At 40.3% G+C, this 18,190-nt stretch overlaps 2 protein-coding genes across 2 annotated transcripts in view; both read right to left on the bottom strand.

Annotated features, from left to right (window-relative positions):
- PID1 (phosphotyrosine interaction domain containing 1) overlaps positions 1–1,997 on the bottom strand; it is a 105,510-nt gene extending 103,513 nt beyond the window's left edge. Inside the window, exon 1 of the mRNA XM_075031803.1 lies at positions 1,596–1,997. Within this exon, the coding sequence (XP_074887904.1) occupies positions 1,596–1,742 (147 nt within the window). The 5' untranslated portion in view covers positions 1,743–1,997. The remainder of the gene's footprint in view (positions 1–1,595) is intronic.
- A 3,358-nt stretch (positions 1,998–5,355) lies between these two features.
- DNER (delta/notch like EGF repeat containing) overlaps positions 5,356–18,190 on the bottom strand; it is a 135,090-nt gene continuing 122,255 nt past the window's right edge. Inside the window, exons 12-13 of the mRNA XM_075033252.1 lie at positions 13,962–14,208; positions 5,356–6,429 (exon numbers count right to left, since the gene is read on the bottom strand). Coding sequence (XP_074889353.1) covers positions 6,318–6,429; positions 13,962–14,208 — 359 coding nt within the window. The 3' untranslated portion in view covers positions 5,356–6,317. The remainder of the gene's footprint in view (positions 6,430–13,961; positions 14,209–18,190) is intronic.

Genomic DNA, 18,190 nt, shown 5'->3' with positions numbered 1-18,190 from the left:
CAGAGAAATCTGACTTTTCCAGAGAGGTCATTTTTGTTATCCATTTTGCACTGTAGAAGAAATGAAGCCAACTGAGCCCAGATGAGGCTGGATGTGGCATAATCAGTTTGAAGTTTTGTTTGTTTTCCCTGGTTGACCCACTTCCCATCAGAAGGAATCACCTTCACCTAATTGGAGCTCTTCCAAAATATGAGGGGGGGAAAGGATATAAAGGATTCAGATGCTGGGTCCCACAGAGGGTGCTCTGCAGCTCCGAAGTTGCACAAGAGGGATCACCTCTAGTGCAAGCAGAGAGGAAAGAGTCATGAAGTACCAAGATGACTTCTGAGCAAGGCCTCTCCAGTGACCAGCATGTCAGACTGAGAAGGAGCTGGTGGGAGCTGAGAGCACGTTGCACTCTGCCCATTTTTGTAACGACCTCCAGCTATTTCAGGTAGCACAGTATTCTGATTGCTCTGTCAGACTCAGGCTGGTCCCATCTCCCTGATGAGACATTTAAGACGTACCTAAAGGTGGCTCAGAGTCAAATTTGCCTTATGTCATCCCTCCTGACCCCACAAAACTACAGTGTTTTGGCGGATGCTCAGCCAAAGTCTCAGGGAATGGAAGACAAACTTGCAAAAAGGAGATAAAGCAGATCGGCTCCGTATCTCTCATTTGGCACTGGCTAAGTGCTTTGCCCTTCTCTCACCGCTCACCTTCTTGTGCAGAGCATTTCACAGGGGTAATAGACTCTCAGAGATACCCATGGAGGAGGTACCCGTGGAGATACCCATGGTAGGCCCATACTTTTGCACCCCCTCTAAGATCAGGAATATGAGAGCAGAGTAACATACCAATAGCAATTTCAGCCCAGCCAGTACTGAGCAGCACATGAACCTTGGAAACATGGCAGTAGGGGAAAAAAAAGAGGTTCCCAAAGCTGGTCATGCAGCAAAGAGCTCGCACAGAAACCAGGCTGGAGGCACCCAAAGGGACGATGGACTGGATTTGCTCAGCTGTAAGGATGGGGACACAGCTCTGTCTGATGCAGTGTGACAGTGTGGTATGCAAAAGCTGAGCGGTTGTGGGCAAAATGAGAAGGGAATCTTGGAGAAATTTTGGACACAGAAGGATTTAGTTACACAAAGGAGCAAAGGAGTTCCCTGCAGGCAACACAAGTGAGGAGGGGCTGTTTAATTCCTCTCAGCCATCCACACAAAGAGTAACATTCAGAGGTGTTGAATTTATTCCTCATCGGGTGTCTATTGCTATCAAAAGAGAAACTATACATCTTCAGGAATGTCATATCTGCTCAGGCATTTCTCAGCAAAGCCCTGCTGGAGAAAAGCCAAGCCGTTTCCAGAAACGAAGCTGAGGTAGGATGAAAACATCAATGCTGCGATTGAAGTTTCACTGCATGAGACTTCACTGAAGCAAGCAATGTTTACTGTAGTGCTATACACCTTCGGTCAGATTTTTTATATTTTTAGATGCAGAGAGACACCAAACCAGTTCCCCCCCAAACGTCACCAATATCATCTTCAAACTCCCATTGTTTTCACAGGGATTAACCACATAGAGACTTTTGCCGTTTGAAGATGCACTTTACTGACCTTAAATCTCTTCTCAGTTCTCATTTCCCTCACACCAGCGTAGCAGTTGGCTACGTTTGCAGGGACAGAAGTAGCAGCAAAATCGGACGGGTGGTCTTGGTGCAGGACATCACCCAGCCTGGACTGACAGCACACAGGGCGATCCATGGCAGGAGGTGCCTCAGGTCTCCTTCCAACTACCCGCAGACCCTCTGTGCCTCCCCCGCGCTCTCCCCACGTCCCTGGCCGTCAGGCTCCAGGACGCTCCGAGCCCGCCATTCCATTAACCTGCTAACAGAAACAGGGCAAGCTGCGAACAGACAGAGTTCCCGCAGGCTTGCGGCGGCCGCTTACCCGGGGCCCAGCTGGGCCAGGACCTCGTCCCCAGCCCGTTCCTCCTCTGCCCGCTCCGCCGGCGCAGCGGGAGGGCGAGGGCCGAGGGGCCGACGGCCGCGACGCGGGGAATGGCGGTGCCGCCTCCTGCTGCCAGCGCGGGCTCACGGCAGCGCCTCTGCTGCCGCCTGCCCGGCCCCGGCTGCCACTGCACGCCCGGCACAGGGACGCCTCGGGCGTTCTTAGAACGGAGCGCCGAAGCGGAGGGACGGCTCTGCGCTCGGCAGCCTTCTCCGGCCGCAGAAAGGCCAGGGCCCCTCACGCAAGGAGCAGCGCGCCGGCCGCGCGGCAGGCTGCGGTGACCCCTGTGAGGGGGACACGGCCTTCCTCGCTGGCGGGGAAACCCTGCCCTCCTTCAGCAGCTGCCTGCGCCCCTCAGCAACATCGTTTTCCGCCACGTATTTGGAAAAAGAGGAAGCGCCTTAGAGTTAGGGAGGCTTGAGAGCCAGCTTCTTCCCAAGTACAAGGTCTGCTGCTGAAAACCCGTCCTGGCGGGGGACCGAGGCTGCTCCTACACGTCCCCTCTGCGGCCCACACAGATGGCGTGCAAATTCCCAAAGCACCGCCTGGAGACAAGACACAGAGAGAGGCTGAAGCTGTGGCAATGGTCTAATTTTGCTGCTCAGCTAAAGTTTGGGTTACACCTGTAGGTTTTAATGGGGATAATTTGCATGGGTTTAGTCAACATGTGTTTTCTAGCCATTGTGCTCAACTGTTCCCTTGGGCCTTGTATTTATATTGTACTGCAGTTAGCCCAACCACATGGACAGGGTCACCGTCTTCATCGTTGTGGACTAACTCCATCTAGAATCCATGTAAATCATGACATTTTACTGTCAACACATCTATCACAACTCTGAGCTGTAACTGCAAGTTTCACACCACCCCAAGAAGCATGCAAGAATAGATGTCCATGCTGCCAGGGCAAAACCACTCAGGGATGTTCTCCTATTTCCAGAGGGAAGAGGAAGAAAAAAGAGCCAAACCTGGGGACCGCACAAGTACTGGAGGTTAATGACAAACCCGGAGGCTTGTCCCCATCTCCGGGAGGAGCTGCGGGCTGTTAGCCCATTGCCAGGGGGAAGAGCACATACAACCACCCCTTTCTGCATCTGGATGATTTACAGCAAAAAACCCACGTGGAATATATTAACAGAAGGTGGTATTTGCTATACATCTGTATTTGCTCCCTACACAGAACAAACCTCCTCTGGTTTGGGAAAGGATATGGAATAACCAGTGTCCTTTGTCCGCATTCACATATATCCTCAGAAAGACATGATCTGGCATAATAAAGACAGTAACCTACTTGTTCTAGCAGCTTCAGAGCTGGGATAAAAGACTCAGGATGGGTTTGTTCCCTCCAGGTCTGAGGGCTGCTCCATCTGGCAGGCAGTGCACTGCCTCACAAATATCTCAGAAGTGCACGGATTCAGGCATAGTGCATGCATAACATGCCATCAGAGTTCAATAAAATAAATTGGAAGGAGCAAAAGTAATTTTCAAAGCACAATTCACAGGACGCACAGGATGATTTACCGAAGCTAGAGGCTGCAAGCTGACAGGAAAATAGCTCCTCACAAATTACTTATCTTTCAGGTCAGTCACTTGAGAGAAATATAGGATGGTCAAGAATCACTACTAAGGTGTGATTTGTATGCAGAAGGGCCGCTGCTCATTGCAGTGTCTCTCTTGTAAAATATGGACTATGAATATGTATGTTCCCTAGAACAACAGAGTTGCTTGTTTCTCTACTTTGTATAGATTTGCAGTTCTTCAAAGATAAACCAATATTTTACAACTGAAAAGGCCAAAACCTCTGAAGAATGAGTATTTCCTTTCTATCTGATTAACAAATCCATTATAACAACAATGTATTTGCCCCTGTTCCACACAAGTTACAAAAAAATGGCATAGGGTATAGCTTGTTCTTGACCCTTCTTTCTAAGGGGTTCTTAAAACATTCCTAGAAGTCACCATAAATGAAAGTTTCCATACCTGGCATAAAGCAGCAGCACAAAACTGTACCAATGAAAAAAGCTACTCTGACAGCCACCAGGTGCAAACGCACAAGCTTTGTCATGCAAAATTGTGCCTGAAGAATGAAAGGGAGGCTTGAATCTAGTTTCTTCAGGTCTCTTACTAGTAATTATTGTCTTAGGCCAACATCATTGAAAGCCCATGGTAGCGGATACAGGATGTCAAGAAAGGTATTCTGGATTTCTGAGATGCAGCTGGCATTCCCATAATTCAAACACAGCATGTGTTACTAACCTGCATATTCACCATCCAGCCATTTCAAACAGAAGGGAGCAGTGCTTCCCTTCAACAGTTAACAGTTCTATTAAAATATGTTTTCATTTGCTTTCCTTTACAACAGTTCAACTTTGGCTCGTACCTGCTGCATTTACTTTTTTTTTTTTTGGTGGTGAACGAGAACACAACTTCACAATAAAAATTACATTTTAGCAACTCCAACAGCTTGATTTGCAATAGTTTGTCTACCTCTTGTCAGCGCTAATTGTGCAAGATGTGGAAAATAATTAAATTGCTATGACTGTAACCAGAAGCTGTAATAATATACGAAATTCAAAATTAAAAGTAACATACCAGATACTGTCTTGTTTAGGTGGGCAGAGTGTAAAACCAGTGACAGCTTTTTTATCTTTACAATTCTTAATTACATTTGTCTTTAGTGGCTGATCTGAGATGTGGAGATGTCAGCGGTTGCAAGGAAAGGGAAGGACTGCCTGAGACAACGGTTGTCCTTGCACAGAGACGATCAAAGTTCCTGGTGACATCTTTTTTCTGTCTGGAAATGTTATTTATGTGAAATATGAAGATTTGGATGCATTCCAAGATTTCCCAACATGAGGAGGTCAACCAGAGCTTAGACCTTCAGTGCTTATCAGCCTGTAACATAACAGTACTGACTGGATGTAGCGCAGCACCATGCAGCAGGATCTATAGGTAGCTAGAGCAATTTGCCTCTGTACCATGCAGTCTTGGCTTCCCCAGTAGCAGGCCTCTTTGAAACACAAGGTCAGGTCAAGCCTACTCACGTAAACAGGTTGTACTGTGACAAAACCTTACTCTTGCTATAACTTAGAGCCCAAATTTGCAATCAGATCCACTCAGGAAAAGGTTGTGGTGCATATGGATGGCCTGGACTACCGGACTGTAGCTTAACTCTGGTGCTGTATTTGTCTCACTTTTGAGATATTATCTTGATAATAAAGCCCATTTTTTCCTTTTCAAATTAACAGCTGGAATATCTTCTTTTGGCATTATTTATAGCACATTATATGCTCATGTCCCTTCAAATTTATAGACAACACTGCACTTTCCAATGAAGAAAAACAAAGAAACAGCTGCAATCTTCACTTGATAACATTTATTCAATATTTTCTGAAATAAGCAAGAATTTTAAGCCCATAAGCAATCAAATACAGCCACAAAAACCCCATACTGATCCTAAATAAGAAGCACTATGAGAAATACACAATATTTCATGAAACAATACTGTACATCAACAACCTTTAGTAAACAAACAACTCAAACCATATGCTTAGTTTACTCACAATATAAAAAACTTTAACCTTTAAAGAAAAATATAGATTCAGTCCAATTGTAGGATCCAATCCCATGCCCACTGAAGTCAATGGAAGTTCTCTCATTGATTTCAATGTTTGAAGGATCATGCCCTTACTTTGCCTCAAGAGGCACTTTAATTATTATACAAGGCCTAGCCTGAATACTATTACAAAAATGTCAAACATGAACTCAAGAGTATGTTTCAGCAACTTTCAGGAAATAATGGAGAAATAGGTTATCTATCCATGCATGGAATAAGGCAATAGCTAATTAATTCAGATTAGGAATAATAATTTTTACTAGTTTCTTTTTCACAACACAAACATTTTAGACTTTTTTAATTAATGGATGTATTATATATCATATTATGCTTCACATTTTTCCTACCTCTACTGAGAAAGCTGGCACTGACATGTCATAAAGAACTCCTCATTAATTATTGTTTTCTTTTCTGTAACAACCACAAGAAACTCATCTGGGTTTAGTAATAGTGTCTACCAAGAAAAAAGCACACACTATCATAAGCTTATAGTTTATAGAGCTCAAGGTACATTAAAATGTAATTCATGGAGTTCACAAATTCTGTTTTAAAATATTTTTCCAAACTAAAAGCTGCAGAAAATTGGTTCTTAAATATTCTACAGAAAATTCTGAAGCATCTAATGGTTTAAATTACTTATGCTTTCTTCTTAAAAATATTTAAATTAGGTTAGTAGCCCATCCTTTTGAAAAATAATCCAAAAAAGAAACACTAGATTACAAATCTTTTGTCTTAATCAGTGTAACCAAAGGTTTGTCATCTGGGCTGTAATCTTCATAAGCAATGGGGGTTGCATCATACATTGCAGGTCGGGATTTCTTGCCAAACCTGGAAACAAAAGAAAGCTTTTGGTGACAAACAGAAGTATGAATGAATTAATGGCAACATCCCACTGAGTTATGGTATGCAGTCAGGAAAAAAACCCAGAGAGCCTAGATAAATTCTAAATTGTCTTGCAACGTGCCAAAAGTACAGAAGTGTAGATATCTGAACTGTGGCTTTTGAAATATATGTATAAAAAAAAAAAATCTTCTTGCAAACAAGAAATAGATTCCCTATCAAAGGCTACAGGAATTCTGCTGCAAAATTCAGCAGTATCAGAATATGGGAAGACTGTGGAAGGTGAGAGTGAAACTGATACAGTTTCAGCGAGGCCAGAATTTTATTTTAGAGCATGCTCTAACAACCAATATTAAGGTCAGGTCATATACATTTACAAAAAGTAAATAATAGGCAATTATGTGACATCTGCATTTGGAAATGCAAGTTGTGCACTGAATTGAGTTACAAGGTATAGACAAAGCATTTTAAAAATGAACTTGGAAGTCTTTGCTCACCTGACATCCACTTGAGAAGCACATTTAAATTATCAACATGCTGCACGCTATTTGCAACACTGGCAAAATTAATGGTAGTTAGGATATTGCAACACCACATAAACATACTAATTCAGCAAAGGTTCACAAGCAACAGAATCACATCAGCAGCGTGTTCCTCCTGGGCAACCATCACTGCTAAGAACCAGGCTGTATCTGCCTCTGCAGAGAACTGCTGTGTCTGTATCATTGTGGCCCCAGTGCTCGCACATCCAGAACTCCTTTAGGTGCCTTTGCACCACACAGACAGTCTATCACCCTTCTGATCATTTATTACGATACAAAAATAGTGCTAAGAATGCAACCTGAAAGTGGAAAATTTATTAAAGTGTTCTGACTACAATTACAGGAGCTTTAAATAACAAAAAGGATCACAGGAAAATGAGGCCAAAAAAAAGGGTCAAGTCTGCTTTCCTTATGGACCTGATGCAGAGAAAGTATTAACACAGAAACAGAAAGACTTATTTATGTAGTGATCCACACTAAGGATTCTTTCTATACCCTTCTTATGTACAAAATTAAGTTATATTAATTTAAGTTGTGCACACTGGAAGGGGACGTTCAGAAAATTCAGATTTTGAGGATAATATTTAGACCAAACCAAAACTAACTTGATTTTCTTCCAAGATTTTTATGCAACTTCCTGACTGTTCCAATTTAATTCTTGGCTGTTTTCAGGATCTAGAATTGTTGACAAAACTAAAATGGCTGGACACATTTTCATCTATATGGTGGAAATTTCATTTTTCAAAGTACTTCAGCTGTCAATAAGGCCACACTAGATATATTTCTATCCATGAATGTCTGCTTTCTTCTGTAGTTTACTTTAATAAATACAGACAGGGCATGTTCGCTCATCAGCGTCATGATGAATAAACCTGATTTTCTGTAAATGAGATAAAATTCCAAGAATTGAATGAAGGAATCAAGTTATGGCATCTTACTAAATCAGAGGCAGCAATGAATTCTGAATGACCCTTTTTCTCCATCACTCTCAAGGGTTTAAAGGAAATAGAGCTTTGCATAGATGCAAATGATGATGAACATTCTCCAGTGATTTAAGTAAAATTTTGCCCTTTCTGACAGGTAGAGAACACATGGCTTGTTGCACATGGTGAAGCAGTACAAAATCTGTTCTCTTGTGTAGGTCAGGGTTGACATGTGCCCCTAATTAGAAAATGCTGAGAAAAGACCACAGCACATGTGCTAGTTGTTTGTGGCCTGGCTGAGCCATCTAGCTGGTAGACCACACTGCTTTGATCAGGCAGTTCAGAAGCCAGTCCCTGCTCGTAACAGTAAACAGAGTTAACACAAACCTCAGAGGTCTCAAAATAGGATTGTTAAATGGGAAGTCTTAGTTCAATGGGCGTGTATCTGGTAGGATTGCACAAGGATGCTATTTTATCATTTAATTGATGACATAAAAGAAAACATAAAACAATTATCAATACAATCTTTAAGAGACAATGATTCAAAGGGTAATGAATAGTGAAAAGATGCAGGTCCCTGCTACAGAGTGTACTGGCTCAATTAATAGGCTGCTTGCAGCCTACAAACAATACAACACATACAAACAAATGAATAAAGATTTCTTCCAGTGCAACCAAATACAAGAATATTCATCTAACAAAGAGTATACACCGTGTGGGGAAATCTCAGTCCTGGGAAGCACAAAGTCTGGAAAGAGACTGGAGGGATATGATGGTTAATCAGTTTAACATTGGCTTTAATGCCATACCGTGTCTGATGAGCAATTATGTGCTTAGATTGGTAAACAGAGCGTATCAGAAGTTCTGTGGCCTCTACATTTAGCACTGACATGTCCCTTCATGAGTGATGATAGTGTTCCGATGTGTATATTGGAGATATACACAGAGATACTTACCAGTGGCATAGGGATCATCACAAAGTCAAGTAAATGACATGAGAATTAGAAAATATATTTTGCAATGAAACATTGAAAAAGAACAACCTGCGTAACTTGACAAAGAGAGACCGAGGGTTCCATCACAATTTGGGGGACAGTATATATTCAGTGTAGAAATTCTTCTTGGCACAGGCAGCTCCATGCGTGCATGTGTATATACACGTGTGTGTGTGACAGGGACTGCAAATTCTACTTCACATATGGAATGGGGATGCCCTTCCACTTCCTTAGAAGGACATTTCAAAAGATGGCTAACCATAGAGAGTCATCAACCTCAACAATTCCATTCAAGCAGAAGACTTTTGAGAACATTGGATGGCTGAACCCCAAGGAAATGGTAACCTCCAACTACTGTGGGATAGGCTGGAGTTCAGAGTTTCCCAGAAGCAGAAGAAAGAAACCATGTGTTGCTACTCTGTTCAAAAACAGCAACTGGTATAAGGAGTCTACAAATAAAGTTTAAACAAGAGAAGGAAAAAAGGGAGACCAAAAAAAAATTATTATTTTTTTTTAAGTATACCCATAGGAGGAAGGGATTATTTTTCCCTCCACAGGAGGAGAATGAGAAAATCAATTTCCTCTGCATTATTCAGAGAAAAGGCTGTGTGTGCAAGTGGTACTTTGCACTCCTTAGTATAACTGAAGTATAATCCTAGAGTTCCCACAAAGTTGAGACTCTGGCAGAGAATGTATATAAGCAATTAGCATGTACTGTGGAGACCAGAGTACTTGTACATATGATCATACTTTCACAAAGAGGTAGCTGACTGAACCTCATCACTGAAACCTATGTCAGGAAATGGTAAGAAAAAAGCATGTGCTGAAGCTCATCAGATTCAGGAAGCTTAGGACGTTCCAGTCTAAACACAACCAACTTGAACACAGGAACGTGGAGAATGTGCAGTGGAGAGAAGCTCACCCTGCTGTGACAAGATGACTTAATCAGAGTCTGATGAACCAGACTCTTCAACCCACACATAGACAGAACAAGAGTCAGCACGTGAAAGTAAAAATTAAAGAAACTACACTGTAAGTAGTGCATGAAGTCCACTGCTAATTGATATCTAGACACACAAAAAGTTTACAGTAGTACAGTCTCTGTAACCAGATATTTTGTGAACTCAGCACGGATGCTTCTCTAAAGTGAATGATCCAGTTTAACAACAGATCCTGGTTCCAATTCAGTGAAGTCTTATGGCTGCAGTAGGCAGTTGTCAGCTATTCCATTACAGTGTTCTCTTCTGGCTTTAAAATGTATAAGCTTTAACATAAAAGGAGTATTTATTTACTGTCTGCATCATGAATATTAAAGAGCTGGTTAGAAAACTTTCTTGTTCCAAGCTGCTAATCCTAAGAACATTCACTAGAAGTAGACTTCTATTAGTAACGATCCTTGGGCACATTCACTTCCTCTTACAGCAAGTGCCTTGATTAGTAAAGATCAAATTATAAAAAATTATCAAGAAAAAGACCTGCTGAGGAACATGAACAAGTAATTTTAAAATAATTTACTGAATATGCAACAGGCATCCACACTCCCTGGACACATACTGACTTTAACAGAAACCTTACATTTAAAGAAAATAATCTACTCACTATTCCTTAGGCCTCCATTTTCCAAAATTACTAATAAGCTTGGGTATCTAACTGGGAAAGGGAATGATTTTCAGAAAATGCTGAGAATCTATTATTTGAAAGTAGATGCCTTAGATACAGCAATTCTGAAAATTCAGATCTTGGTAATTTTAATATGCAGATTTAGGAGTTTATGCAAAAATAACTATAAAAGTTGTGCTCCTTTTCCCGGATTGAAATTACCAAAGCAGTGTTTTATATCTTCCTGAAACCAAAATAAACACAATAATCTTCACACTAAACGTCTGTGAAGTACCTGACTTGGCAGCTCTATCCTGGATTTTTATAAGGCATCCATTCCCTGAGAGGCACACAGAATTATTTGGAATGAAAACATTTATTTTCATTTGTATTAAGTAGAAACACCTTTCCAAAGACAGGGAAACCCCTTATTGACAGGTTCCAATAATGTTAATTTTAAACTGCATAATATGGATCTGAAAAATCATCATGAATATATCCTAGTCTAAGAACTTCTTCGGAGGTTATTCAACCCCCATGAAAACTTGTTCTTCTAAACTTCTGCCATCAGTAATAAACACAGATTCATTCAGAGTAATCCAGACAGTAGCGATAAAGACCTGAACTAGTCCAGCTTCCAAGATTTGAAAGATTTCATACAGGAAATCTTTTACCATTTCAATTACCTGCCAGTGAAACTGTAAAATGCAGGGAAAATTCAGATTAAAAAGATCCTGCCTTGCTGGTACACTTTTCCTTGGTACCCTTAGATAGAAAGCTGCCAGATTTGCTTTAAGAAATAAGTAAGAAAACCCAGGTGTTTCACACTGTTCCTCAGAAGACCGGTTCCAGTCCTTGGGGAAGTTCAAAGTACCACTTCAGCAAGTAGTAACTGAACAGGATTGACACATTCATCACTGCTGCAGTAGTAGGAGGGAGATGTTTAATTTCAAAGATTAACAGTAGCATTTTGCACCTTGCTCTCCACCCTTGGAGATGTGTAGTATGTAACAGTAGACATTCAGAAAGCCAAATAATAAAAAACTATAAAGCTTTTTATGGGCCATAAAGCAACTCCCTCCTCTCCCAATACACTACTAAAGGAAAAAGCAGTTCTGAGGGTGTGGATGGTGCGGAGATGCTGAGCTCCTACTGGAAGAGACGTAAGGCTAAGTGGCAAAGGAGACTTCAAGGGAAGACTTAAAAGAACACTGATTTTATTGCTATGTTAAATCAACTATACACATCTTTCTTTTTAAAATATTTACTGACTAATATATTTTGACAACGAACAAATGTTTTATTGTAAATCTAGTTGGAACAGTTTAAAGAGCTACTGCCCAAAGCTGCAACATGATTAGCTGAGTCTGTAGGAACTCCTCATCCATTTCAGATGACTTTGATGGCTTCAGCGGTGGTACAAATTAACCTATTTAATTTGTACTGAAACAGAACTGGAGTATTTGGAAAATGAATTACCAGCAATCACCAACCAATATGCCTGCATTTCTCCATGTCAATGCACAGGAATGTGTCTCCCTCCATTCTTTTAAAAACATTTTAATGGTAACACACATGAACACTCTTGTTGGAATTTGAAGTGAGCTTGACAAATCGAAGAAACAGGAAAAAGAAACAATAAAAATGAAAGTTCTACCCTATTAAGAGAGATGTCAAATACAGAAGAAACAATACTGGCTAGGAAGCAAAATGGCACAGAGGATCTGGGGGTGAGGAAAAGGTCTAACAGGTCACAAAATTAAATCATCAGTTGCTAGTGTAATGCAAATAAAAAAAAAAAAAGGCAAGCAGGTTTCATTTTCAGATGTATGAACAGGAATGCCATAAATAAGATACAGGAGGTGATTATTCAGCCGATTTGGTACAGGTAAAGCTTCAGCCAGAGAACTATTTTCAGCTTTAGGGACCACCCCTCAAAAAAAGAGAAGGACAATCTGGGGTGTGTCCTAGGGAGACAACAAAGAAGCTGACATGATTCAGAAGGAGATACTAGAATGGGTTAGTCTAGTCTAGGGAAGAAAAAGGTTGTTTTGCTTTGTTTGGTTTTATTAGTTAAGAAAAAAAAAAGGGGGGGGGGCAGGCATGACACCTGATGTACATGATTACTATAAGGTGAACAGGGATAAATTATTCTTCATGACAACCTGAAGAGCAGTAAGAAAGAAGTAGCCTAATTCATAGCTGTCATGATTTAACCCCAGCCAGCAACTAAGCACCATGCAGCCACTCACTCACTCCCCCCCACCCAGTGGGATGGGGGAGAAAATTGGGAAAAGAAGCAAAACCTGTGGGTTGAGATAAGAACGATTTAACAGAACAGAAAGGAAGAAACTAATAATGATAATGATAACACTAATAAAATGACACCAGCAATAATAAAAGGATTGGAATGTACAAATGATGCGCAGGGCAATTGCTCACCACCCGCCGACCGACACCCAGGCAGTCCCCAAGCGGCGATTCCCCGCCCCCACTTTCCCATTCCTATATTAGATGCGACGTCCCATGGTATGGAATACACCGTTGGCCAGTTTGGGTCAGCTGCCCTGGCTGTGTCATGTCTTGTGCCAAGTTCTTGTGCCCCTCCAGCTTTCTCGCTGGCTGGGCATCAGAAGCTGAAAAATCCTTGACTTTAGTCTAAACACTACTGAGCAACAACTGAAAACATCAGTGTTATCAACATTCTTCTCATACTAAATCCAGAACATAGCACCATACCAGCTACTAGGAAGACAGTTAACTCTATCCCAGCTGAAACCAGGAAAACAGCAAAGAAAATCAAGGTTGGATTTTAGGAAAGCTCTTTCTAACTCCATTCAACTCCTTTGGAAGTTTTTAAACACAATTGTTGGCAGGGAGCTAGGTATAATTGATGCTATAACAGTGTAATGGCTTACACTTGAGCTCTTGAATCCCTTCCAGTCCTACTTTTGTATTATTCTGACACGCAATACCCTGGCTTGCAAGTGCTCCATTAAGTAAAAAAATTACTCTCTCTAGGAAACTAAGTAAGAAAGATCCTAATTTCAAAGCAAACAGGAGCACAAAAATGAGTGATTTGAAGAGAGTATCACTAAATAACCTGGTAAATTAGTCACTTAAATCAACACGCCTTTGCTATCTTCATATTGCTTGTATCAGTTAAAGAGTATTTACATCTTAAACAGAAGATCTTACAGGCTGTGCATCTGTCCCTCTTCACCAGTTACACCAAATAAACTCAGAATAACTCCCTCTGTTTTCAAGGAATTGTGCTGGATTATCACATGTCAGATGAGAACAGAAAAGGGATCAAAAAAGAACAATGAGCAATGCCAGTGATCCTGTCTATTCAAAGCAAAGTAGCTCATTCTCTGCCAACAGCAGTTAGATGCACTACGCATGGACTGAAATTACATATCATAACAGATTTCTTTTAAATTACCATCCCCTGAACAAACCTGGCATGTCGGATAGAAGCAATTGCACTACTGAATTCACTGTCAATGCTTCTACAGTTGTAAAATTCTTCATAGGCTGGCCTGGAAGAGCCTTGATATTCGATGCGGCTGATGCGACATATTCCCACAATCAGAATGATCAGCATCAGGACAAATGCTACGCAGAGAGCCCCAATTATGATGTAGAGGGAGTGACGAGGCATATTTGTTAGACTCTCTGCCATATGCCCAGACTTCCACTGCAGATCTGCCGATAAGAAATAAAAGGTTATCATTACTTAGTAATTTATATCCTTCCTGCTGAATAGAATTCTTTTATGATATTCACTTTCAATATTTCTGTGGAGATGTGTGAAGCTAGTGCGATACGTAATTTGAACCTTCCCAGGCTCTGTTATGGCTATGTCACCATGCCTAACATGCAACAAATTTGAATAGCACTATCTTGATCCTTCATCCATCCTCTCTGTAGACTTTTAATGTCATATAGGAACACTTATCTAGTTTGATCTCCTGTATAACCCAAGTCATAGAAAGTCATCTACTTATTCTTGCATTATGTTATAATACACTATAGGCTTTCTAAAGGCAGGCAGGTTTTATGTAAAAGCTTCTAGTAATCCACCAATTCTCTGTGCAGTTTGTTCTAATAGTTCTAACCCTTCCACTAAAATGTGTGATTTAAAATGTATTAAACATGCTTGGGTTTTAATCTGAAACACAGGCTTTTGTATGCCTATCTCCACCAGATTGCAGAGACTTCAAAAACAGCATTTCAAGGGCAAAAAGGGCATCTCATAAGGTGCTACAGTACTGACCCCACTAGAGTCTTCTCTCAAGCATAATTTCCCTGAGAGGTCTCAAAGCAGACCTTAAAGTAAAGCCAATCTGGAAGAGGCTTCTTGCGTTTATGTATTCCAGACCTTCTTTATAAATATTCTTGATGCCCAAACTATTGCCTATCAATGCCAAACAGACTGTCTATCAATTGCCTATGTCCTCAGATCTGTTTTTCTCTAGCATGGGTCAGAGTATTTCTAATTAACCTGTACTTCCCTCGAGGTTCATTTTTGGCAGTCTTTTAAGCCTATGGTCTCATAAATTATTTCAAACTAGGAACAGACTTGAGTGATTCTGACTACAGAAATCTGACACTCTGCAAAAGTTATTTCTAGCAGGTGACTTCCTTTTTTGAATGGTCTTCTGCTTTGCACTGGTTTAAAAACTCCCTTTACTTAATGACAGTCTGGGAACAGAGCTATCAATCACATGCTTTGGGAATGTTAAGGTATTCTTAGAAGCCACCTCTTGAGGATGTTGATGATGGCAGATAACTGATTTAAGCACCTGTGCTGAAATCATAAGTTTAGTGGCATCTGATATGATGGATGGATATGATCTCCATCTACGGTAGAAATACAGGGAAATGTATTGGGGGGGGGCGGGGGGTATCCATTTTGGAGGAAGGTAGGGAGAAAGCCTGAAGCTGTAACATGTGGGATTCACCTGGGCAGAGTTTGAAGAAATGGTTGCTCTTTGTTTACAATAGTAAAGGTTGTCCCAGAGCACTTCTGTGCTTGGGCTTGCTTAGACTTTTTGTTCACAAATGTGAGCCAAGTTTACAGGACTGACTGCTTGTTTGTGTTATCTTTTTCAGAGATCAGTAAAGTTTTGATCAGCCTGAATCATTCAGTGATTTAATGTTTCTAAATTGCTGTTACTGCAGTTTGCCCAGTCAGGATATGAGGGAGAGAATACAGCTGTGCTCCATGCAGTTTGGGATGGGTTTCTATTTCTGTTCTGCAGCATATTTGTCACACACAGTAGTTTCTGTCAGGTTGTCAGACTAGGCCAAATTCAGATCTGATGTGCGCAGATATATGGCAAGACAGTTCGGATTTAGATTCCGTATCTTCCATCTCTGGATGATAAGGATGAGAGAAATTTCTTCCTTTCTTCCTCACCAAATAAAAATATAAAGATTAACAGTTTATACTTCAAAGATTAGAAAGAACATATGACAGCTCAAAATCACAGTATTCTCAGTTGTCATAGTAATGTTCATAAAATTATTAAGAATTAGATTTCAATGTGCATCACATAGTCTGTACTAGAAATTCTTCGTGTTAGTTTTCAAGTAACCACATGGTTTGGCTTACCTTGGTAACCACATCAATAATTACAAAGGTGGCAAACATACATAGATATAATGGAACAAATAATCAGCAGGCATTAAGGAATTCGTATGAGACACTTTGTAAGCATTTTTACATGCTCCATTAAGTTTTTAGGCAAATAAATTTCATTTTGAAAGGAAAAATATCCTCTTTATAATTAAGACCAATTTAATACTGTTTAATTGGAATTGCTAACACTGGTAAGGACCATAAGATGATATAATAAGTATCATAGTTCATCCAGGCAACATACATCTTGTCTAGTTTGTTGTACATACAGCACCTGAAAATTAAAGAGTACAGTTTGACAAGAAGATAAGCCTGAAATCCTGTTAGGGTAGTCACTTCAAGCAGATAAAACAGCTGGTGAAAAAATGGTGAACTACTAACAGTAAACAGAGAGTTGTTCTACAAAAAAGACTAAGTACCAACAGCCTCCTCCATGGCTAGTAACAGAAAATTACAAAAGACAAAATGCAATCTATTTAGTCAAATGACTCCTGAACACCAGCTTGTACCCCTCTTGAGAAGCCTGAACCCTGGCTTCATCAGGTCTTTTTCTAGCATTCAGAGGGATGATCCAATACAAAGGAAGTCAGTATGCAGTGTTTACAATTAATTTCCAATATATTATTAACCATTATGTAGAAATTGCTGAAACAATATGATAAATATGACATGGAGATACAGAAAGATGAACAGACACAGATTAGTAATAGATTCAATCTCAGAGCTGAAGAGAAATCCACTGCACCATTGACTCAACTCCAGTGAGATCAGAAGTGCTGCATCTGTTTATAAGAGAGTGGGATATGGCCCTTCTAGATATGATTAGGACTGGATTCACATCAGTTGGTCAACTCATAGCTCAGGGAAAGACAGTGAGCACAAAGATCTTCCCATGGATACATAGTTCTGTAGAAAAAAAATCTGCAGATCAAAATGCTTTTAAATCCCTTCTGCAAAGTGATTTCTTCAAAACTCAATCCCTCTCTATTTGCATAATCTTTTATATACTGGTTAAAATCCAAGTGCTTTAGGAAAGCTTCCACAGCTTTGCATATAAACCACTGCATTGGTTAGAGAGGCTCCATGTCCATACTTATATCTGACTATTGTGAAGTATCATGGTGTCCCATAACAACACATCATTTTACTTTGATGCTCTGTCAAAGTGACTTCAATAGCAAGGGAACATCAGACATTTGCTGATGTTAAGCTTATTGAAGAAACTATTGGTAACCTTCAAATTTTAAACTTAATTGTTCTTCAAAATGTATCTATGTGACTATGCAAAGATTTTTTTTTTCCCTGTTTTCATTCCTTTAAGACCAATCCAAACCAGAATGTTCTAGATTGCATTTTTTTATATAGCCTATTTTATTATTATTACATATAAATACTCTATTAGCTATCCTGATTTGTTGGATAAAAAACACAGTAATTTCAACCTCTTCAATTGAGAACAATTGCCATGAACAATACTATATCATTTAGTCTCTAAATATTGAGATGGAAAGAAAAGGTCTAATATTTCTGGTTGAGAGTCAGCCTTGCAGTGTTATCAATGCCACTTAACACTCAGATACCTCCCTGCCTCTTGTCATAGCAGTAACAAGATAAAAGAACAAATCAGTCAGTAAAAGGCTTAAAGCAGCAACAACAAAGTACTGTTGCTTCTTCCAATAATTTTAACTTACACAGTTTGCAAGTGTATAATACAAGCAGAAGATCCAAGTTCTTGAGGAGCAGGCAAGGCTACTGCAGTTCAACTATAAACAGATGCTACGTGTAGAGAAATAACATACTGAGACAATGCCCTTGCTGAAGAGAACAAAGTTTAAGCAGAGTTTTATCCACTCTCTCTCTCATACACTTACAAACAAGGTCAGAAGGGAGTTCATATTGACCAACCACAGATGTAAGCTTGAACCTACCTGTCATACATAGTGCTTAGGGGCATGCGTCCCTCACAGGGGGAAGCAGGAATAATTGAGTACCTGGCCAGTAGAAAAGGCTCCTTCCACTCTCTGTTCTGCATCTCTCATTTTG

The sequence above is a fragment of the Buteo buteo genome, chromosome 7 (assembly GCF_964188355.1).
Source record: "Buteo buteo chromosome 7, bButBut1.hap1.1, whole genome shotgun sequence".
Classification (NCBI taxonomy): Eukaryota; Metazoa; Chordata; class Aves; order Accipitriformes; family Accipitridae; genus Buteo; species Buteo buteo.
The sequence above is the reverse complement of the archived record's forward strand: the minus strand, read 5'-3'. Positions and strand labels throughout refer to the sequence as shown.